This window comes from Elaeis guineensis, chromosome 3 (genome assembly GCF_000442705.2).
Source record: "Elaeis guineensis isolate ETL-2024a chromosome 3, EG11, whole genome shotgun sequence".
Taxonomy (NCBI): domain Eukaryota; kingdom Viridiplantae; phylum Streptophyta; class Magnoliopsida; order Arecales; family Arecaceae; genus Elaeis; species Elaeis guineensis.
The window spans coordinates 17,712,606-17,738,138 of record NC_025995.2 but is presented as its reverse complement, the minus strand read 5'-3'; the positions used below and the strand labels follow the sequence as shown (position 1 = coordinate 17,738,138).

The window sequence follows — 25,533 nt, the reverse complement described above, 5'->3', positions numbered from 1 at the left end:
TCATTTTTACTTGCCATTGATGCTACACCCAGTGCCCATCTTCCCTCTCATCTGTGTATCTAGGAACGGGCGTAAAATTATATGCACTGTGAGAGCGGCTAAAATGCCCTGGGAAGTTAAAATTCCCTTGAATGTATCTTCATCGGACAGGGGTTGTGTCCATCTCACGAAAGAAAGATTCCGTTCCTTTGCATGAATCCACCATTGGATCGTGCGATGGTCGCTTCAAGATCGATGGATGAAAAAGTTTAGATTGCTTCGAGATGTGCACAGGGGTTGATCCAACGGCCGACGTGAAGATCAATTATTCTTTTGTCTAAAAGATAAAACCCAAACCCACCTTCATTGTATCTACATTCTACTTCACACCCTTGAAACCTTATTCAGCATGCCCTGAATTTGCTAAAATGCATGTGAAAATGGCCTGTTGGTACTAAAATAACTAAACTGTCTAACAGATATAGTCAAGGGAACTCCTAGATCAATTTGATCAAACTGTAATGTCCATTACAGTCCTATACAGGTCTAGGAAAAGAAATAGAACTTACTAAAGAATCTAGACTTTCTTGCCCAGGTGATGGTGGCTTATTGTTGCATGAATAGCATTAGAGGGTGATATGAGCTTCATCAGATGTTCGAATATCCGGAGGGCGCATTACTCAATGTCAGCAAAAAAAGTACAAATGATTCAATGAATTATGTTACAAATGAGCAAAAATAAAATAAACTAAACATAATATTAAGATGAAAATAAAACTTACAAATATAATGTACAAAAAGAAAGAAAAAAATTGGAAGATTGAAAAAAATGTAAAGGAAAAGGAAAACATTTACACTAAAAGTACAACATAGGAAAATATGGTATCAATTAAAAAGCAATTTCAAAGTTCTAATAAAAATATAAAGAAATAAAAATTACAAAATTAAATTGCAAAATCTGTACCACAAATTAAAAAAAGAATAGCAACAAAGAAATCAAAGAAACCAAGGCAACTACCACTGCTTGCACAATCTCATTGATATTCTCTTGTTACTCACTGTAATGCCTCTCACATCCATGAATCCCATGGCACTACTGTCTTGACTCAATATGTGCTCTAATTCTACTCAATTTTTCTGGTGGAATACAATTTACAGAATCAGTCTGTCTAGCTACAAAACATGCTGAGTCTAGCCAGAATCCTTCTGTGGTTAATATATAGAGACTTGCTATGGATGCTAACCAACACCTTAGAAAACAAGGCATGCTATTGGCTACCATAAAATTCCTCAAATCATTTAATAAATAAAGAAGGCCCACTTGCTAATCAAGATGAGTGTTCTATAGGATGCTCATTAGGTTCACCATCCATTTGAGCTTTTTAGATAAGCCCGTTGAATTTGATCCAGCTATGCTGCACCACCTCTTGTTGCATAATCACCCAACTCAATCATGTGATTTGGATTCTACTTGCAGGACTATGACTACGTAAGAAGACAAGAAAAGTAATTGATTTCATATAATCATTTGTTGATGCATATCTTCACAAATCACAGCCTCATTAAACAAGATGGTCATGTACAATTATCTCCAAAAAAAAAAAAAAAAAACAAATTACATAATACAATTATCTCAAAAACTTAAACAATACAAATAATAAGGTTTAAATTGAATTCCCCAGCTAGTCAAACAAGCTTTGGTAAGATCAAACACTTCCATGCATGGTCTGGAATCAATTTGAAGTGTCCAACTCACGGCCATTCAGTCTAACAGCATAATCTGCAACACTAAACTATATTAAGTACCTATAGGCAAGATAATGTGGAAATATTTGATATAATGAAAGTGATGTGTCCTTGGGCTACTTAAAAGGCTATAGATTGCAAGTGTTTAAAGATTTTTTTTAAAAAATATTTTAAGGGCTACATCATACTTAAATGTTTTGCAACTCAATGTATACCTGCAGGCTTAAGCCCAGAATCCAGAAAGCTAATCAACACCCTGGCGATGGGGACATGGATGAGCTAAAATATAAGATCACATGTCATGGAAGAACTTGTATGTCTTGATGTCAATGACAATGAACCTCACAGCACCTATGCAACCCAGTATTGCAACAAAAGAGAACCAAATAACAATGGCATGTTAGTATCTGCACCAGAAGTTTTAGTCTGCTGTTCTTGGGCATTCTTCCAGATTTTAGAAAACCTAAGGCTGGGAACACAAAATCTAGAGGGGTGAACCCAATAGCTCCACAGATGGAAACAAAGTCTCCAAAGAACGGCATGGCAGCAGCAGTTAGAGTAATCAAAGCCATATAGATTGAGGTAAGAGCAAGTCTCCATAGAGCATTTGGATGCGCATGCCGTAAGTTGTATTTTTAGACAGAACTCGCTCTTCAAAATATGCATAAGTTGGCCTGCAGTATATCTGAAAATATAAAATATGTCAGAATACGTGTGAGAATGGTTGTTTGTTTTTTTTGGTCTAATAGATGGCAATTGGGACCATTCTGCTTATCTCCAAAGAAGTATAAAGTGAAAAAAATTCATCATATATGTTGTAAATTGCTTGCATTGTCCGCAAACTGCACTTCATTGAAAAGCATATGTGTTAACTTATCTTTTCATAGGGATGAAGGGAAAGTACCTGAAAGCATCCTGATATTTGAATAACAGCAAATATATTCGCCATGACAATGGTCCATCCTGGAATCGTGAGGGAGGACAAGATGTAAGGCTGAACTTGAGACCCAAATGCCCAATAACCAGTGAAAGCCAGTTGCCAGTATGTCAAAACAATAATCCCATATGCAGCTGATACACCTTTGTACATGTTCTTCTTTGCAGGTTCCTTTACAGTATTCTGGAAGAGAATCACATATTTATATATTATTAAATGAATACATCATGCATTCAATTGACATCAGTTAGCATGTGTCCATGTAATCTTAAATTGGAATACCAGATTCATTATAAAAATAACAAAACAACATTAACTGTTATCTGGATGCTTTAAATTTTCGATTCTTGACCAGTCAGGAAGTTGTACACTTCAACTTCGTCCATATACCTTGAGATTTCATCACATAAACCATGATATTATCACTATTCTATGTCACCTTCTTTCAATTTTCAGTAAAATAGTCAACTCTAACATAATATTTGGTAAGGTCACATTTATCAAATTGTACCACAGTTGGTTCAACTGCTTATATGTTATATACATACGAAAAGATCTTTAAACACATTTGCAGATACACTATTTGTTTTCCTATGTTGGAATTCTTGAAGGTTCTCCCAAAAAAACTGGAGACTTGAGACTCTGGTCACCTGTTTGAAAAATGTTGCAAACATATAGTTACTGAATTTAGAGATATTTCACTCTGCTGTCTAGTTTCTTGAAGGCTCATGTGTCCATTAATTCTTTTTTGATGCTCGAGCACCTAAACCAATGTCAGATATCTGAATAGCATCACAAGCACATCATTTGAAACTAAGATCTCATACAAGTATTACTAATTCAGCTTAGAGCAAGGTTCACCGAACCGATACTGGGACTTGTACCGGTCAGCAACTAGCACAATATGGTACGGGTCTGAACAGTGCCATTCCAAGATGTACCAATTTCTTTTTTTTGAATATTTCAAGCTGAAGTCAGCAAATGGTTTGCCAACTTCACCAAAATTAAGTCGGCAAACCAATTGTTGATTTCAATTTTTTGCAGATTTCAAATTGAAATCAACAAATAGTTTACCATTTGCCAACTTCAATTTTAAATAATCAAAAAAAATATATATACAGGGTATCCCCTGTTTTGTTTCAAAATAGAGGGACCCTTTGCCGACAAGCTAAGAGTGCTCTGAGCCCTCTCTCTCTCTCTCTCTCTCTCTCTCTCTCGCTTGCTCGCTCATGGCCTCTCTTTCTCTCCCCTCCCTCTCCCTCTCCTCTCCCTCCCTTTCTCTCACTTTTCCTCTCCCTCCTCCCTCTCCCTCCGTTTGAAATCGATGAATTGAACCATGCTGGTTACTGATTGGTCTGGTTCAGTATGCCTCGAACTGACCGGCTCAGCATGGTTTAGCAAACCTTGGTTTTTAGTTCTTTCTTGTTGCATTAGGACAAATCCCAATAAAAGGAAAAAGAAGATAATCAAAAGGAAAAAAGGAGAAGACTCATAATTTGAGGCAGCTGTAAGGCCATGAATGCTAAACATATGACATTTTCTCTTGTAATACATGTGTCTAATTACATATAGGAGACATCATTCAACTAAACTATATTATGACATGAATATAATAGCTGAACTTTCCTTTTAAGTTACTGAGGCATCTAGTTTAAGTGTTCAACACTTTTCAAAAAAAAAAAATAATGATATCTTTCTTTTTCTTAATAAAAGATGACACACAATTCTTCCATCAGATTTTACGTACTAACACTAATGTGTTATACAGCATCGCCACTATTATGGCTAGTTTCCAATATAGTTCCTATAGCCAAGCTTATTCACATAAAGTTTATATGTGAGGATCCATGTGGACATGTATTTAGTCCTATATTGATTATTCGCTGGAAAGATCTTGAGTACTTATATAGGACTAAGGAATCCAAATAATACATTCCGATTAGCCTTTTTGGATGAGGTCCTTGGTTGTTATATTATACTTCTCAAATTGTACTAGATTTGCTCAATTTGCATACAATCTGCTGAGCTCACTTCTTCAGTTGTAGACAACAACAATTTAAGCAGTAAAATGCAGATCATTAGGTTTACTGATAAAAAAATATGCTCAATGCAACCAGAAACAGAAAATGCTGATGAAAATATCATGCCGAGATGTTCCACCTGTATTTCTGGAAGCATTGCATCTCCAAATGAGAAAGCAATCGCACCTAGAGCATTAAAGGCTTTGAAAATTTTAGATGAAGTGCTCCCTTGCAATGTGTAGTTGATTGACTTCCTGTCAATATTTTCTCCTACAGAAAAAAGTAAAAATTGGTAACCACCATCATAAAGAAAACTTGGAGATCAAATTATCTATTGTCCTGTCTACTGTTTCTTGATTAAATTTTACGGCATTGGATTACTAGTTTCACAGCCTGCATGTTTAGATGTGCTATAAACCACAAATGTATCCAACATTTTCCTTTTGCAATTGTATACAAAGGAGCAAACAACCTCAGGATTCAACATCAACGAGATAGTCAAGCTAAAGAGTAAAAAGACAGCAACATTGATTATACCACTGTTAGTTCACAATATGTTCTAAGATTTTGTAGCAGGTGTGAACTCTTCTCTTTACACTGTGTATTATCTCCCTCTCTCTCTCTCTCACTCTCATACACACACAGATGCACACACACGCACACAACAGAGACATAATATATATGTATATACATACATAGACCAATTCATATGCACACAATATACATGTACATGGTATACATGTGCACGAGAAGACAGATAGACACAAGAAGTTGCTCAAACATAATGATTGCCGTTTGAAGTTCATAACATTCAAATCTTCGAAACAAAAGCCAAACCTTGGGACAATTTGCCATGTCCCCAATCCATGCTCCAAATGCCTGATTTTGAGGCATGAGAAAATTTCACTTATATCAGAAATGATACCAAGAAGACAAAATTAACTTCAAAGATCTTGGACTCTTGTAGCCCCATCTCTTGTTTCCATGGCTTGTGAAGACTTGATGAAGCTACGTGGGAATCTGCATTTTCAAATGGAGATGGAGATGATGGGGGCGAGATGGATGGAAGAACACAAAAAGAGTGAGGAAGGAGACGATGGAGCTGGAATAGTTTTTGTTGAGGATAAAAAAAACTTCCAAGGCCCGCATGTGAAAAATTGGATATCTGTCATAAGGTTTGCTGTCTCGGTACCAAACCTCCTATAGGTACCATCATATTACTATATTGGTCCACCTAATCTGGGGGCCAGTTCAGCATTCCGACACTCGGTATAATCCCCGTACTGTGTATAAGTTCGATACTAGTATTGTACGGTACTCAATATGCATTAGTATTGATCGATACGAAAAATCTTGATTTATTGTCCTCCTTTTGCTGGTGATCTTGCTGATGCTATTTAGAGTGCCAGTACATTTGCAGCATAGCACATGGCATTTGGTCATCCATATCTTCTACATACCATTTCTATCCTCTGTCATGGCTTTGGTCCCAATCCTATCTTCCTCTCCATCTCTCCTATCTTAGTGTTACATTTTCTTTCCCTTCCCCTCTCTCCCTCCATTTCTCTCTCTCCCATATCTTAGGCCCCCCCCCTCTCTCTATTTCTATCCCCTGCCACCACCACTGAGGTTCTGTATTCTCTTCTTTTTGATATCAATGTCATTTGTGTTGTCTCTGCATTATCTCATTTATGTTGAATCTTCCTTTTGACGGTTTCATTGTGAAATTTACAACTTAATTTTTATTATTTCTTGTGAAAAAATTGGTGAACTCTTATTATTTTACTCTCTTTTGAGTTTTCCCCTATTTGGGTTAAGAATGCATATACTCCTGTTTTCATCTCCTCTAGTCCCTTAGGTTACTTTTTCTTTGTTCCTTTGAATAATTGGACCATCTTGGTGCTATATTTTTGTTGGTCCATACATTTTGGCAGAAATAATGACAATTGTCCCATCCACAAGTGATCATGAAGGGCAAACAGATGTCTGATGTCTTTGAATTAGTTTTATCCACTCTGTCCTCCTCTGGTCCCAATCTTTGCCTTATTTACTTGTTTTGATACCTGAAGTGCTTCTTAAGTTGATTTTTATTTTTATTTTTTGAAATAAATTCCTGACTCCTTTGATTCATGTGATAATTGTTGAACTCCACTTAATGCAGTGTTTTAAGGATACATTCCTGTTTATATAATACAATTCCATGAAACCAAAAAAAAAAAGTTTCCCACCGCATGATGTCTTGTCCTGCCACCTTCAGTCTATATTCTTTGAGTTTTTTTAGCTTTTCATTTCTTCCTTTCAGGTTGCTAATCTAATGAGAGCTGCGTGATTGCGCTGGCTGCAGTTGGTTTGGTTGCCTGCCAGCAGTTTCACCACAGCAATGCCACTTAATGCAGTGTTTTAAGGATACATTCCTGTTTATATAATACAATCCCATGAAACCAAAAAAAAAAAAAAAAAGTTTCCCACCGCATGATGTCTTGTCCTGCCACCTTCAGTCTCCATTCTTTGAGTTTTTTAGCTTTTCATTTCTTCCTTTCAGGTTGCTAATCTAATGAGAGCTGCGTGGTTGCACTGGCTGCAGTTGGTTTGGTTGCCTGCCCGCAGTTTCACCACAGCAATGTCAATGTAAGTTCCATTTGCAGAGATTAGTAAATGCACAAGGTTCGGACCTCAAGAAAATTGTAGTTCAGTATCCATGGATCTTCCACATGCTATCGTTCTATTTGGGAGGAAGCCGGCTTTCAGAAGTCAAGGTATGCTATGGACTATGGACCCAATTCTGTGCTTTCTTTCCTTTTGAGAAATGCTTAAGTATCAGTCTCACAACTCGTGTGTGCATCAAATCCATCCACTCAGACGGGAAGTAAAACTCGGTAGGATTATAACAGGATCATCCTAAGTCAAAATAGTTATCAAACAGAAAGACAACCGTAAAGGCAATGCTTGAACCTAAGTAGTTTAGTTGTAGTTCTTGAGATTCCCTAGTATATACTTAGTAGTTGTTCTAAGTAGTAGATACCTAGTATAATGAGGATTCCATAAGATAGAAATGGAGATGTAAAGGGTAATAAAGGGTACCAATAAAAATAGAGCAAAGAGTTCAGTAGGGCATAAGTTAAACATGTAGAACTTGAGATTAGAAAAGAAAATGTAGAAATTCACAGGTAACTAGGATACTAACTTTTTGGTTAAATTATAAAAAATATACCAGCATTGCATGCCCTTGGCAAATGTATCAGAATATCAGTAATCATAAGATTACATAACAAAAAAGGGTATTCTTATATAGACATAACTTCCCTTTATATGTATATCGGAGTTCATATATGCTCCCTTGTTTCTTTTTCGAATACAAACATATGGCAAGCCTTGTTGGCTGAACAGTGATATAGAAATTAGAAAGTATAATTGAGAAGCCCTTTAGAAGTTCCTGCCAGCTTAAATATCCTCAATATAGAAGTAAATTTACAATTGATGTAGCTACCAATGCAAAAAATGTTAATAGTAACTTCAAAAAACATAATGATCCTAAAAGGCAAATCATATTACATGATAATTCTAGCACTTTAAACTGAAAAGTACGGGAGCAAAGTTAAGCTGTATTCATTGATTTGAACTAATATGTCATATCTGTGAATTAACAAAGAGCAAATAAGTATAATGAATTTACCATTGTATATAGTCACACCAATGGTTGTTCCAGCAAAGCCTATGGTACTAAATGTGCACAAGGCATTTACCCACCGTAGTGAGTGAATATCTGGGAGTTGTGATAAAAGTAGCTCAAAGGCCCCGAAGAAAACAATGAAATCCTGTAATGTTAAAGTACCATCCCTGTGATAATATTTATACACTGCCTGAGAAAAAACAGAAATGATTCAAGTTAGTTAACTGGTATCCACTAGGATAAATAAATGCATCATATCATATGGCAGACTTGCCTTAAGACTGCTTCCAGCAGCAATATGGATAGCAATATTATTGCCCAAAGAAGCCACTTGTTGAAAGAGTGTTACAGACCAATAACCCCAGGATCCTTAGAAGAACAATAATACATTCAGTGGAGAAACAGAGAGACAATATAAAATCATGGCTCTTGAAATGAAGGTTTTAGGTCTATCAAAATTGACCCTTGCTAGAATTTCAATTAGTTATTCATATAAAACTTTATTAAATAGAATCAATAGCATATGTAAATATGAAAGAAAAAAAATTCTTCTTTGTTCAAATTCAAATCTCCTAATACAAGTATTCTTTTGCTATCCTTGTCCATTTAAACAACCCTACCCTCCCTCTCCATGTTTCTATCAGTCTTAAAAAGATGTTCAACTTCTTAACAATTGTTATCTTTTCTTTATCTCTCCCAATATTTTGGACTCTTAAACCTGTCTCTAAATAACCCAACAACCATCCCTCTATTTCTACTTTGCCTCAGTTCTCTCTTTCCCTGTTTTGAGCAAAATACTTATCTGATATTTTTTTTATTTTGCTACTTCTTTTTATTTTTATAAAAATATCATACAAAATATATATTTAATTCAGTCCTCTCTTTCCCTGTTTTGAGCAGAATGCTTATCCAATTTTTTTTTTTATTTTGCTATTTCTTTTTTTAAAAACTATAATACAAAATATACATTTAATTTTTTAAATAAATTTATTTTTTTCTTCAAGTTTTTTTACTTCAGTAGATAGACATTTTCGTTCTCGTGTTATTTAAAATATATTTGTAATTTTAACAAATATTTTTCATCATGACATCTCATATGCTGCTTATAACCTAAATTACATTTTAAAAAGTTCTCTATTTTTATCTATTTCATGTTATTTATGCTTTTACTTTTTTCTTAGAAAACTTCTTTTCCATATTTTATTTATGAAAATTATATATATTTTTATTTAACTATCTTTTCCACTACTAATAAGAATCTTTAACTTATCCTTTTTTAAATTTTTCATAGAATAAATTTCATATTATGAGTTTATTATTTTCTGTTTTATGTTTTGATATTTAAAATATTATTCTATTTTACAGTTACTAATCATTTATCTCTACGAATCACATGATATCAAATATTTTGAACATTTAAGTTTTTTTTAAAGTTTGTATCCAATAATCCTACCAAGGAATGCTTTTTTCATTATTATATGTTATAGCTATTAAATGCGAAGTCTGCATACATGAATGCTCAAATTAAGAGGGCCTTTTCTCATTATAAATCATAACTAGTCAAAGATCCACGCATTGCACAAGGTCGGATGTATGAAAATAATTTTTCTTCTAGATCTGATCAGATTGAAAAAAAAATTATATCTAAATAATAAAATAATATTCATTCAACTTCTTAGGATCACTTCATATTCTTAACTACTATATAAATAGGATTTAATTGTCAGAATATAATAATACCATACATTAATAACATAATTTAATGTGATGAGGTGTTCCTTCCAGATGGCACAACAAAACTCATTTGAGAAGCTGAGTTGGCAACACTCCAATACTCCTTCACAGAGTATTGTTTATATATATATATATATATGTATGATAGGACCAAAACCTCTCACTTTATTCAAGAATAGTAAAATAACCCAGCTAGGAATATAGGAATTGTAAGCAATGGTTCGTCGGACTGATCAGTGTCGTACCTACCATACCGCTACCGAATAGATAACAATCTCGTACGATATCGACACTTGGTATGCTTTGCTGTTTTATACCATATTGTATATTGATACTATAATAGGATGATTCCGATAAGAGTCCAGTACCAAGATGAACCTTGGTATGCATTGAAGAGTAATTAATGGGGTGATAATGCTGCATTCCACATGCACATTTGCAATGTGCCTTTGGTTCAAAATTCATATAGAGAGGATGTTATTAAAGATCATGATCATTCAGTCATAATGTTCAAAAGGACAACTTTCAACTAATTATAAGACTGAAGGTCACAAGCCAAACAATAAAAGTTTTTTTGGATATAATATAAATCATTTGAATTTTGATTTCCTAAGATGCTCTGTTTATCATCAGCATCCAGAAATTGTGTTCATGACCAATATTCACTAATGCACAACGATTCTTCAGATACTGTGAATTGAGCTTCAACACAAACTCCAAAAGTACCATGAAAAGAAAGATTTCTAGAATATTAATCTCGATGCCTCTCAACTCAATGTCAAATTAATTGTACCTTGATTGTTAAGCAAATGGAGACCAGCAGATCCTCATTGTTTGGCTTAATGTTAATTTGCAGAAGTTCACCAGACTGGAAAGTCTCAAGAAGAGAAATTAGAAATTAAGATATGGTTCATTTGGTATATTCTAGGTTTGCAAGGAGTTATATCTAACAATGGAATTCTTATGTCCAAATTGGGTACACAAAATATTTGCTCAGGAAGTAGAAAGTTAGATCAAGATAAGATGACGCATTATGAACACCACTCAAGTTGAAATAAAAATTTGAAGAAAATCTTCAAAAGGAGGGTTTGTCCAGTTGGTAGTTGGGAGAATGATCAATACCATACCTAATACCACTGCATAAGATTTGGGGTCCTAATCAATTAATCATGCTTCATAAAGTTTTGATTCACCCTAAGTTGCATGCTAGGATGTCTATAATCCTCACAAAAAATATTTACTAATCATGATCACATGACAGTAAAGACATAAATCCCAATTGGCCTGCTACTGTGGTTGACAGGTAACCTACTTAAGTTATTGAAGCCCAAATAAAACCCTAATAACTTGAAGAACAGTTCCTACTTTATTTTGCAAGAAAACTATAAAATTCAATATTTATTCTACTAGGCAGGTCGACAGACAGACAGAGTTGCAATAAAGGAAATTGTTCTTTTTTAAATAAGACAAGCATGTTTTGGTACCTTTCTTTCTAAATTTCAAGAATTATGTCCCACAAGCCAATCGCATATGGGATGCGATAGGGTTTTATTGTAATTTATCTTCCAAACTCATGTAATTGACATTAATATTATTAATAAAATTGACATTTTTGATTCATTATCTACTGCATCTTATTAATTTTAAGATTATATAAACTCCATAGGTCTGGAAAATAGTTTTAGGCCGTGATGAGATCACACCAGTGAACCTAAATCCTTGATAGCCTGATCTAAAACATTCCTAATCGTTGGTATATTGAGTTGGAGATCAATGATACTGGTAAGACTGGCATGTCATATATATGCTCAGAAATGAGGGTGGTTGATCTAACAACCACTTGTGTGGTGATATTAATACAAGATATGGGTGCTCATTAGAGAATGAGTTCACTGAATTGACCTGCGAGAGAATAATCAGATGGAGTCTTATTTACATGTCAATGATAATTCTCTAGTGGGAGTTGTGTAATGATCTTTGACTTGAGGTCACCATGGTACCTTGTGTACATGGATCTATGTTTTGGTTCACTACCTAACTTGTTCTCTGATCCTTGTATGGGTGTTCTGGATATGATGAAGTATGTATGAGATTGTGAGTGATCAATAAGGGATTAGTTACTCCTAATAAGGAGAGCGAATATCTATGTGATTTGATAGGACGATGATTCTGGAAGTCTTTGGTTAAAGCAGGGTGATAATTAGAAAAGGGTTTCTAATGTATCATCAACTGAATTATCGCCTACAGATCGAGATACATAAAGATTAGTGATTGGTTTGATATATTTTCATACTCATAGCTCATCTGGGATGTTGTTTGACTAAAGGATTGAATTACACGAGAACTTGCTACTGAAGGTATTTTGATAATTTTTCATCAAAATTTTAAATCTTTCAGATAGTCATGACATGTTGCTAAACGTCAATATTGACTTGTGGACTTAACAAAAATTGAAAGATTTGATTCTGAAATCAATTTGGAAGAGTTCAAGTTGATTGGGACTCTTTGGGTGATCTAATCTCATCGGATTAGGGTTACGTCGAAAGTCCGGATCCACTGCTGGCTAGATTTGGAACCCAATGGGTCACACACTTTGGGATTTGATCTTGGTCTGATTTAATTAGAGTTTAATGTAAATTTTATGGGTTAATTTGATATCTAGCACATTGCATTAACCAAGTTCCCAAATTGATTTGGTTCAAAGTATTTGAGCTAACCTAGACTAGTTGGCTTTGACCTAATGGGATTGGATCAATTTGGATTGGATCCTTATCCAACTTAGACCAGTTTCAAGTGAAAGACTCCTCCACGTTCACCAAAAGCCAGCAAAAATATAATTGCCGCCCACCTCAAATCAGCATGAGAAATAAAGAGTCCTTCTTAAAGAAGGCTCTTTTTAAACCCGTTGCCTTAGAAGATAAATAAAAAATCCTATGTTTTAACGTCAAAAATTAATGAAATTTTTATGGCACGTAGAAAAGGAAGAGTCCTTCTGCTCCAAGTATCTGAATCACTAAAAATTTACTCGGTGAATTTATTTGGCACGTGGGAAGTTGAAGTGCCAAAAGTTGGCGCCCCTTCATCCCATGTAACGTCCTCTGGTCCCCTATTTATAGGAGACGCCCAGATGGCTTCTGGCTGAAATTTTTAGGTGAGCTAGAGAGAAGGGACGTGGAAATCATAGAAAAAATCTGAAAAAATTCTGAAAAAAAAAGAAGGGGAATTTAATGGCAAAGTTGCTACAAGGGTGGTGAGATTTTCAGCAAGTATTGCTGGAGTGTCCTAGGATTTGATTTTTCCATATGTTGGAGCCAAAAATTAAATCTAAGCCATATGATATCTGAAGAGTATCTTTTTGGTGCCATTTTGGTGGCAAGATCAAAAGCATCTGGGCTTTGGTGCGATCGTGACGCAAGTTAGAAGCCAACAATGTTCTTGAGAAGACAAGGCTGCGGCTGTGCACCGGTTGGGAAGGACCTTGGCCAATTCCGTGTGGATCACCGTTAGAGGACTTCTATCTTGGGGTCTTGTGGAGAACACCAACGTGCCATTTTTTTATTTTTTGATTAAAGTATAATATTCTATCTCTTTGCATATTTGAATTTGCTTTGATCATGTTTGCAAGGTGATTCTAGGGTTTTGGGTTCGGCTCGATAGTTTTATTTGATAAAACTATTGATTTGAGTATTTTAAAAAATTTAAAAATTATTTTTCGCTGCGTGGATGGAACCAAATAGTGTATCAGAACCATCCTTGTCTGATTCGATCAAACAATGCAATATAGTAGCTTAGAATTGTTCTTATTCATATCCTGCCAAAAATATAGCATTGTTTTTGCATCGATTCTTCCAACTCAAAAAAATATTTTTAATTTTTGTTAACCATGATTCTAAATTTTAATTATTAAATTATAAATTTATGATAATTTAAATTTTATTATCATTTGCATGATGATTAAATCGATGTATAGCTAATAAGGGTGTTATGCATGCCTATATAGATTAGAGTATGTTATATTATATGAATTTGTTAGTCATATGTTATGACTTTGATTGCACCCTGATATATTTTTTGGCATAATAATGTGATTGCTATTTTGAATAGTAGAAGCATGCAAATTTGCATAATTTGTAGTGTAATTTTATGCGCTTATATAGTTAGGATGTGTCGAGATTAGTTTAAAGTCCTCGTAAAATTATATTAAGTTGTACTGTCGGGATTCATTTTTAAATCAAAAGTCAAATTCTTAAGATCAATTGGTGTTGAGAAAAGTGTGAAAGATAATTTTCTAATTAGGTCCATATGCTGGCCTGACCAACTCTGTTGGTGTCTAGAAAAGCTACGGAGAGCCTCCCACGTACTTACTGATCAATTTGGTCTTTTGAATTTCGGACTTAGATTGATTAGTGATGTAGACACTACAAGGGCTTCCTTCAAACTTGGTTGATAGAGTATGTCAAGATCTTAGTGAGCTTGTTGTGCTATCCATAAGGCTTACTATAGAAATTGACATGATGTTGATCAAGTGCATATGTTGCTTATGGCATATTTGAATAGTGTTGCTTTGTTGTGCTATCTATAATGGCAGCATTGTTTAAGTATGATTATATGGGATTGAAGGGTCAACTTAACTAGAACACTATAGTTTGTTGTGCTATCCACAAGACTATATATGATTTAGAGGCCAGAATAAAAGATGTTGAGAATTAAAGGTATAGTTGGTAAAGAGTTACCTACTCTTGAACTCATGAATACTTATTGTGCTATCCACAAAGTATTTGTGAGGAATAGAGATCTCAACCCGCTAAGAATATTAGTATGTTTCTCGATTTTCATATTTGAGGCTATGAAGTTCGATAAAATAGTGGAAGACACAATTAAATAAAATCCTAGTCTAGTTGTGAATATCTCATGAGTTGTCCGCTTATATTGTGTTCTTGTCATTGTAGATTAACTATACTTATGACATCCTCACTGTCCCTTAGAGTATCCTAGATACTAACAAGTTGACCGGACCCAACCATGTCGACTGGTTAAGAAACTTGAGAATTGTTCTCACTCAGGAGAAAGTCTCCTACATTCTGGATACATCTGCTCCAATTTCTCTTGGGGAAGATGCTTTCGAGGAGAAGGGCCATATACAAGATGTGGAAAGATGACAGTGTGACTGTCAAATGTATCATGCTTGCTTCATGACGAATGAGCTCCAGAGGCAGCATGAGGACATGGACGTTCTCTCTATTTTCCTTAATTTTAAGGAGTTATATGGGGAGCAAATCGAACTGCTCGATATGAGATATCAAAGCAGTTGTTCCGTGCCATATGACTGAAGGCTCTTTCGTGCAAACGCATGTCCTAAAGATAATTGATTTGATCACTCGTCTGGGACAGCTGGGTTTTGCTATGGATGGTGAACTGAGCCAGGATTTGATCCTGCAGTCTCTTCCTGACTCCTTTTCTCAGTTTGTCATTAATTATCATATGAACAAACTGAACATCAGCTTGTTTGAGCTGCTGAATATGTTAAAAACAGCAGAGAGCCATTTTAAGGGTGAAAAGGCTCAGGTTCTTCATGTTGATAAGATCAGCAAGAAGAAGACGAAGAAGGGTTCTAAGAAAAAGCTGAACCCTAAGACTGGCATCTCCAAGAAAAGGCGAAGAAGGTCTCCGTCAAAGGTACTTATTATCACTGTGGCAAGAAGGGCCACTAGAAGAGAAATTGCAAGGAGTACCTTGTAACCATGAAATCAGCAAACGTTGCTAAAGGTTTGTATATGATACAAACAATTTATCATTAAGTACTTCAATATCAGATTCTTGGGTATTGGATACCGCCTGTGGTTCACACCTTTGCAAATCGTTGCAGGGTCTACAAGGAATAAGGAATCTGAATAAAGATGACTTCGAGCTATTCAGCGCAAGTGGAGAGTCCATTCAAGCCGAAGCCGTATGAACCAGAATTTTGAAGTTGCCTTCGAAAAAAGTTTTGAAATTAAAGACCTATTATTATATTTCAAATATTGTTAGAAATATTATTTCTGTACCATTATTATTGAAACAAGATTTTGAAATAATTACAAAGAACAATGATTGTTCTATATATTTTTTTAATGAATATTATGAAAGTACTTTTATTGATAATAATCTTATGTTTCTTTCATTTAATGATAATGTGCTTCATGTTGATAATATGAAGAAAAAAAAGAGAGAGGATGTGAATGTCACATACCTCTGGCACTGCCGACTTGGCCATATAAATGAGTCAAGGATTAACAAGTTATACAAAGATAATTTTTTTAATTCTTATGATTATAAATCATATAGAACTTGTGAATCTTGCCTTATGGAAAAAATGACAAAGACTCCATTTACTGGACATGGAGATCGGACGAGTGACATTTTGGACCTTGTACATATTGATGTGTGTGGTCCAATGTCGATTCAAGCCAGAGGTGGATACTCTTACTTCATCACATTTATTGATGATATGTCTAGGTTTGGATATGTGTATTTAATGAAATACAAATCTGAAGCCGTTGATAAATTTAAAGAGTATCAAAGAATGGTCGAGAAACAAACTGATAAAAGTATTAAAGCTCTTCGATCGGATCGAGGAGGAGAATACTTGTCTAGTAAGTTTCTCAATTATTTGAAACAAAATAGTATACTCTCTCAATAGACATCTCCTTATACTCCATCGGAAAGGAGGAATCGCACCTTATTAGATATGGTGCGGTCTATGATGTGTTTCACGGATCTTCCATTATCTTTTTGGGGATACGCCCTCGAGGCTGCAGCGTATATTTTAAATAAAGTACCTTTGAAATCTATTTCAAGCACTCCATATGAAATATGGAAAGAAAAAAGACCCAATCTTAAGCATCTTAAGATTTGGGGCTGCCCAGCTTATGTAAAAAATATTGATGGATATAAGCTGGATGCTAGATCAGAAAAATACAGGTTTGTAGGTTATCTCAAGGAGAGTATAGGATACTACTTCTATAACCCTACTCAACAAAGGATGTTTGTTGTAGGCATGCCATTTTTTTGGAAAAAGAGTTTATCCAAGAAGGAGGCAGTGGGAGGTCTGTTGAACTTGAGAAAGTTCAAAACTTACAATTAATCCAGATTCATCAGATGGTTCTCAACCAGATATGCCCATTGTTGAGGCAGCCAGTACACACACCTCCTTTTCAAGGTCGAGTAGAGTGCGTAGTGTACCACTTAGGTATGGATTTGTCATTGAGAATGACAACACAATCCACATCATTGAGAATGATGAGCCTACGACCTATTCGGAAGCTGTTATGAGTAGTGACTCTGACAAATGGCTCAATGTCATAAAATTTGAAATGGACTCCATGTATGCCAACCAAGTTTGGACGTTGGTTGATGCACCTGAGAGTATGATCCCAATAGGCTGCAAATGAATCTTCAAAAAGAAGATTGAAACAGATGGCTAGATAGGACCTATAAGGTCAGGCTTGTGGCAAAAGATTTCAGACAAAAATAAGATGTTGATTATAAAGAAACTTTTTCGTCGATAGTCATGCTCAAGTCTATTCAGATAATACTTGCTATTACAGCATACCATGACTATGAGATCTGGCAGATGGATATTAAGACTGCCTTCCTCAATGAAAATCTTGAGAAGAAGTTTATATGACTCAGCCAGAGGAATTTGTCTCAAGTGGGAGAGCAAATCAGGTATGCAAGCTGAATAGATCCATATATGCATTAAAGTAAGTATCGAGGAGCTGGAACATCTATTTTGATGAGACAGTCAAATCATTTGGCTTCATCAAAAATATGGATAAACCTTGTGTGTACAAGAAGAGTAGTGGGAGTGCTATTGTCTTCTTGGTCTTGTATGTGGATGACATACTGCTCATTGGGAATAATATCCCGATGTTGCAATCGGTCAAGACTTAGCAATCACAAAAATTTTTCATGAAAGACTTGGGTGAAGCATCCTATATACTTGGTATAAAGATCTATAGGGATAGATCGAAAAGGATGCTAGGCTTGTCCCAGTCTAGGTATATTGACCTTGTGTTGAAGAGGTTCAACATGAAGGAAAGTAAAACAGGTTACTTGCCCATAGGTCATGGCATACAACTCTCTAAGAAGATGTCTCCTAAGACACCTGAAGAGAGAAATAGAATGAGTTCTATTCCTTATGCTTCGCAGTAGGATCAATAATATATGCTATGTTATGTACCAGACTTGCCTTAGGCATTGTAAGCAGATTTCAAGTAATCCCAAGAGGATCATTGAAAAGCTGTGAAAACATACTCAAGTACTTGAGAAGAACTAGAGATGTTTTTCTAATATATGGTGGATCTGATTTAAAACTGGAATGTTATACCGATTTTAATTTTCAATCTGATTCGGATGATAGCAAACCAATATCTGCATATGTGTTCACTTTGTATGGTGGTGCAGTAAGTTGGAAAAGTTTCAAACAAAAAACTGTTGTTGATTCGTTCACTGAGGCTGAGTATATTACTGCAAGTGAGGCTACTAAGGAGGCCGTCTGGATAAGAAATTCATCACAGAGTTGGATATGGTTCCAGGATTGAACAATCAGTGCCTCTTTATTGTGACAATATTGGGACAGTTGCTCAAGTCAAAGAGTCAAGATTTCATCATAAATCCAAGCACATCCTAAGATGGTTGTACCTCGTTTGGAGATAGTCGAAAGATGCAATGTGATCATGGAGCGAGTTGACACCAAGAACAATATAGCGGATCTTTCACTAAGCCTTATCAATGCAGCAGTTTGACCGCCATCTAGATAGCATAGGTATCAAGCATAGGGGCAATTGGCTTTAGTGCAAGTGGAGATTGAAAGAATTATGCCCTACAAGCCAATCGCATATGGGATGCGATAGGGTGTTTATTGTAATTTATTTTTCAAACTCATATAATTGACATTAATATTATTAATAAAATTAAATTTTTGATTCATTATATGCTGCATCTTATTAATTTTAAGATTATAATGAACCCCATAGGTTTGACAATGATTTTAGGACCGTGATGAGATCACGCCAGTGAGACCTAAATCTTTGATAGCCCTGATCTAAAAATTCTTAGTCGTTGATACATTGAGTCGGGGATTAATGATACGGTAAGACTGGCATATCATATGTATGCTCAGAAATGAGGGTGGTTGATCTCACAACTACTTGTATGGTGACACTAATACAAAGATATGGATGCTCATTAGAAATAATTCACTGAATTGACCTGCGAGAGAATAATTAGATGGAGTCTTATTTATATTCAACTGATAATTCTCTAGTGGGAGTTGTGTAAGTGATCCTTTGACTTGAGGTCACCATGGTACCTTGTGTATATAGATTCATATTTTAGTTCACTACCTAACTTGGTTCTCTGATCCTTGTATGGGATGTTCTGGATATGGTGAAGTATGTATGGAGGTTGTGAGTGCTCAATAAGGGATCATCACTCCTAATAAGGAGAGCAAACATCCTATGTGATCTTATAGAATGGTGATTCTGAAAGTCTTTGACCAAAGCGGGTGATAATTAGAAAAATTTTTTAATGTATCATCAACTGAATCATCACCTTCAGATCGAGATACATAAAGTAAGTGATTGAGTTTGACATATTTTTATACCCACAGCTCATCTGGGATGTTGTTTGATTGAAGATTGAATTACATGAAACTTACCATGAAGGATATTTTGATAATTTTTCACCAAAATTTCAAATCTTTCGGATAGTCATGATATATTGCTAGACATCAATCTTGACTTGTGGACTTGACAAAAATTGAAAGAATTTGATTCTGGAATCAATTTGAAAGACTCCAAGTTGATTGGGACTCTTCGGTGATCTAATCTCATCGGATTAGGGTTACGTCGAAAGTTCAGATCCATGCTGGCTAGATTTGGAACCCAATGGGTCACACACTTTGGGATTTGATCTTGGTCTGATTTAATTAGAGTTTAATATAAATTCTATGGGTTAATTTGATATGCTAGCATATTGTATTAATCCAAGTTCCCAAATTGGTTTAGTTCAAAGTATTTAAGCTAACCTACACCAGTTGGCTTTGACCTAATGGGATTGGGTCAATTTGGATTGGATCCTTATCCAACTTAGACCAGTTTTAAGTGGAGAAAGACTCCCACATTCACCAAAAGCCATGCAAAAATATAATTGCTGCCCACCTCAAATCAACATGAGAAATAAAAAGTCCTTCTTAAAGAAGGATCTTTATTAAACGAGTTGCCTTAGAAGATAAATCAGAAATCCTATGTTTTAACACCAAAAATTAATGAAATTTTTATGGCATGTAGAGAAGGAAGAGTCTTCTGCTCCAAGTATCTGAATCACCAAAAATTCACTCGGTGAATTTATTTGGCACGTGGGAAGTTGGAGCGCCAAAAGTTGGCGCCTCTTCATCCCATGTAACGTCCCCTGGTCCCTATTTATAGGGGATGCCCCAGATGGCTTCTGACTGAGATTTTTGGGTGAGTCAGAGAGAAGAACGTGGAAATCATAGGAAAAAATCTGAAAAAATTCTGAGAAACAAAAAGAGGAGAATTTGAGTGGCAAAAGTTCCACAAGAGTGGTGAGATTTTCAGCAAGTGTTGCTGGAGTGTCTTAGGATTTGGTTCCTTCATGTGTTGGAGCCAAAAATTAAATCCTAGGCCATATGATATCTGAAGAGTGTCTTCTTGTGTCATTTTGATGGCAAGATCAAAAGCATCTGGGCTTTGGTGCGATCGTGACGTAAGTTAGAAGCTGACAGTTTCTTGAGAAGACAAGGCTACCGCTGCGCACCGGTTGGGAAGGACTTGGCCAACTTCCGTGTGGATCACCATTGGAGGACTTCTACCTTGGGGTCTTGTGGAGAACACCTATGTGCCATTTTCTATTTTGGTTAAAGTATAATATTCTATCTCTTTGCATGCTTGAATTTCTTTGATCATATTCGACAAGGTGATTCTAGGGTTTTGGGTTCAGCTCAATAGTTTTATTTGATAAAGCTATTGATTTGAGTGTTTTAAAAAAATTAAAAATTACTTTCCGCTGCGTGGCCGGAACCCAACACAAGTATGTTTTGGTACCTTTCTTTCTAAAGTTTCAAGAACACAGACAAGTGAGGAAAGATGGACCTTTAGTCATTGGCGCAAGAGAAAAATGTTCTTATCTTACGTGTACGATTAGCCATACGAGGAGTAGACTTCAGCTGTATAACCCATGCTTAGATACAAAAGATTATGAGCCACATTATACCATATCAATCATATGAATTCTCATCTTCCCTTTTCTCAAACTCCTGTTTTTTTTTCCTCATTCTTTCCCCTCTTCCTCTTTATTTTCTAGTAAATAGAGGCCAAACTATGAAGCTCTTCTTTCTTTTAATTACATTGTGCATATGCATATGTTTGTGGTGTGGGGAAGTGTTTAAGACTAATTAAATGATGGTCTTTTTCTGGAAGACAACACATCACTGTTTTTAACAACTTAAGGGAACTAACAGATTACAAAGCAATTAAAATGGTAAAAAACACTTCACTAGTTTACTTCATAATCAAGAAGAAATTCTTTAATTTACTAATCCTTGTAAAAGACTTTAATTTTTTAATGAAGAGGAACTAACCATATATACTTTTTGCAAGTAGACGATAAGTAGTGTGCTTCTTTCCATTCCATTCCCATAATGAAGCAATTAATAAACTGGAATACCATGTCACGAGTGTTCCACCAACCAAACAGCAAACACCTGAATTAAAAACAGAATGGCCAAAATTTAATTCTAGTCTTCTAATAACCGAATATATGAAGGATTCAGTCAAAAAGTTATAGCACTTAATGGAAATTAAGAGATTCATGAAGAATCAAGCAATCGAAGTTCCCATATTTCAGGAATATAAGACTACTTAATGTTGCATTTTCAGATTGGAGATTCATCTTCTAATAAATTGTGTTCTTGGATCTACGTTCAATAGGATCAGTGCAACTAGTATCATATCCTTGTCAACTTTTTTCCTAGCAACCGGAATCAAGATCATTTTGGAAAAAGAAAATCTAATATATCTTAGAGTAGAATGGAGGATGGGAAAAATATATAGACTCATGTCGTTACTGATTGCTTAAGAGGATAGTGTCCATGGGTTTAAATGTTGGGCATGCATAGCTGCATAAAGATAGGATGACTGATTTTTCAAAGTCAGAAAATAAGAAAGAAACCAGGTGTACATGTCTTGAAGGAAGATGAAAAATTGGTATTGCAAAGTGATGTGGATGACAACAAGAACTGGCGAAACATCAATTATAGAACAGGGCTGATATTTGAATAAAAGCATTGAAAGCTACTTGGCAAAACCTGTATAAAAGCTGTGAGATCCGATCTGCACCATCTTACTGGGGGCTTAGTATAGCGCTTTTGAATATCAGTAGAGAAATCCATTTGGGACAATGTTTGCTAATTACAGTTTCCATAAAGCCAAGTACTAGGTTTAAATTAGACTAGTAAATTCTTTCTCACCGTTCCCTTTGAGGGCTGTCTATCTAGCAATGCAAGATTTATCAGTTGTTTCTCCAAACTTGTTCATTTAACTATCTTAGGTCTTGCCATCCAATCTTGGCCTTTTGGCAATTAGTAGCCCTCATTATGAAAGCTTCCACTGATCTTCAGTATCCATCCCATATGATCATAAATGCAGGAACTCATCTATAACCAGCATGACCATTTGTCTCTGCTGCATTCAATCTTAAGCTTATCCTTTCTGCCATTACCATTTACCAAACTACCACCTTAATGGTCTCATTGTTGTGATGCCCACTTATGAGCATAAACCTGTTCCATTGCTAAAAGCAATGAACCATCATCATATAGAGTCATTATTCAAGAGTCAATACTAAGTGGTATGCCATATGCAGCAGCTCTTCATTTCATTTATCCAGCTCATTTCATTTCAACACAATCCATTACCCAGTAACAGAGCAAGAGTTCTGAATCATCATTTCTCTCTTAACTCCTTATTAAATTGCACAAACTGTACATATTATGATTCTGTTAATGTTTGGACCCTTCTTCTCAATAGCCTTTCTTCCTAAATGTTAGTTTGCATGTACAATACCATCAACTGCAGATATCATATCCTGAAAATTCCTTATTTTCAACAATTATTCATCCATAGCAAATGTAAGTAGATCAGGAATAAAGATCAACACCAGTATAAGGCTAAGGCCCGAATCAGAGAATCTCAATGCAGGTGAACTATTTTTACTATTAGTCCTATTATGGTCTATTATTCACCTTGCATCTAATGTTCATTGAACTATTTTTTTCAAATGCTCCAGGTCAATAAACCATATTTATTTTCTTTCTCTTTCCTTTCATGTAGGAAATTCCTTGGGAAGAAGATAACCTCAAAAGTTTAAAATCTAGTCCTTAAATTATTGTATTTTGCCAGTCAATGTGTTATCACTGATGCCAATTGGAAACAACAATGCATTCCTTCACAGTGCTTGATGCTTTAATAACAAGCATACATGTAAATTAAAATTTTAAACTTGTCATTCGAATTACAAAATGATTTATAATAGTTATTATTAGGAACTAGGAAGAAGAAAGAGAATTTTTCACTTCAGTACCTCGCATTTCTAAGAAAAGAACAAAGAAAAAAAAAAAAAACAAGTCATACATGTAAATTAAAATTTTAAACTGGTCATTCAAATTAGAAAATGACTTATAATAGTTATTATTAGGAAGAAAAAGAGAAATCTTCACTTCAGTACCTCGCATTTCTAAGAAAAGAAGATAAGAAAAAAAAACAAATTCTACAGAGCTAATAAGAAGAGAAGAAAGAAAAAGATTCCCGGGAAAAGGAAAATCCGACCTGCCGGATTCGAACCAGCGACCTAAGGATTAACCTGCTCAACTACTACAGTCCTCCGCTCTACCAACTGAGCTAAGGTCGGATTGATGTGGTAGTAAACCCATCTAATTTTGTCAACAAATTATCAGGAAGAGAAAAAGGAAGAGGAGAATAATACCAAGAGGCCAGCCAAGGGATGCGAGAGCAAAGGGCAAGGGAGCATAGGCCGCCGGCGTGGCGATAGTGGTCGCCACGTGGAACGCCGCGTGCCTCCATGTACCCCTCCCTCCTTCAGAGATCACCTGCTGCTCCTCGTCGGAGGAGCTCCTCCTCATTTCTCACGCACTCTTCTTCGACCACCGAGAAAAAGATAGCGAAGGACTCCGAAGAAGTGGAAGAATCCATTTGTTTTTGGGAAGTGGGACGAATATGGGAGAATCTCGCCTATTCCCGGAGAAAAGTCGCAGGCGGTGGGAGGACGGCACCTCTGTTTTGCGGGGATATTAAAGCTATCATTTTCCGGTGACAAGGATGAGTATGGGGTGCTCCGCTATCGCACGCAGTGCCGCTTTTGTCAACCGGTGTGGCACCCACCCACCTCGTTGACCTCCATAAGATAGCTTTAGGGGGCATTTCGCACTGCATGATGATCCTAGAATAAAAAATGATGTTGGCTTTGGTGTTGAGATCACAAAACACACACACACACAAAAAACACACACAATCCTATTTCTTAAATCACCGTATAGCTTGAGGTGAGAAATTGATCTTTGATGCCAATATTTAAGATCATCTCAAGATAGCAATTGTAAACTTTAATTTAGAAAAAAAATTTCTCTATCCCATGAAAAAAATTAGTATATTGATATATCAAGTACGGTAATTTTAGATCATCGAAGATCAAATTATCCTAAGATAAGATCGTCAGTAATTTAAGATCATCTTGGTGATCTCATTTAAGTCACCAGATATCAATTTAGATTTGGAGTTCGATTCAGTAAGTCTTTAATCTTAATCTTTTACAATTAATCAAGATGGACTTGCGACCTAACTAGCTTCTAGTGTCTAGTGAGCTTGAGAATTGAATTAAGTGATATGCTTTAGGCTTGCAATTAATACATCCAGTCCAAAGGGCTCAAATAATAGGCAAAACCAAAATGGTAGGCTGGTGGCTTGGCACACCAACGGGACAAATGTTAGAACTCAAGAGTCCAACGCTCATCATGTTAGATGATTATTAATTATTTAAATATTTTCTAATTTTTTATTGAATATGTTCATTTAATAAACTATTTATTTTTTCAACTAGTTCAATAACTTAGGTTTTTGATTTGATTTGCATGAAAGAAGAATTCTTTCAATCCGCATAACTCTAATCTCTCAAAAAAAAAAAAAAAATGAAGTAGAAAATTTGGTAGAAATAGGATCCATTTTTTTTTCTTTCATTCATAATTATAAATTGAGATACATAGTCTATATTTATAATAGTGAGATCTATCATTCTAGTTCTCATGGATTAAATTTTTTGAAAATAATTATTAGTAGTGAAAATAAACATGAAACAACTAAAATTTTATATGA

The 25,533-nt window shown here is 35.3% G+C and overlaps 1 protein-coding gene and 1 non-coding gene across 2 annotated transcripts; both read right to left on the bottom strand.

The window, feature by feature from the left end:
- Positions 1 to 1,515: 1,515 nt before the first annotated feature.
- On the bottom strand, positions 1,516 to 24,484 carry LOC105042185 (GABA transporter 1). The gene is given in 10 exon segments (XM_073253686.1): positions 1,516 to 1,759; positions 1,941 to 2,123; positions 2,125 to 2,335; positions 2,338 to 2,410; positions 2,630 to 2,845; positions 4,823 to 4,953; positions 8,357 to 8,539; positions 8,624 to 8,722; positions 21,729 to 21,851; positions 24,131 to 24,484. Coding segments are annotated over 9 exon segments (1,299 nt in total). The 5' UTR covers positions 24,288 to 24,484; the 3' UTR covers positions 1,516 to 1,759; positions 1,941 to 2,017.
- TRNAY-GUA (transfer RNA tyrosine (anticodon GUA)) lies at positions 23,968 to 24,055 on the bottom strand. The gene is given in 2 exon segments: positions 23,968 to 24,003; positions 24,019 to 24,055. It is a non-coding gene; the product is annotated as a tRNA-Tyr (tRNA).
- Positions 24,485 to 25,533: the final 1,049 nt, after the last annotated feature.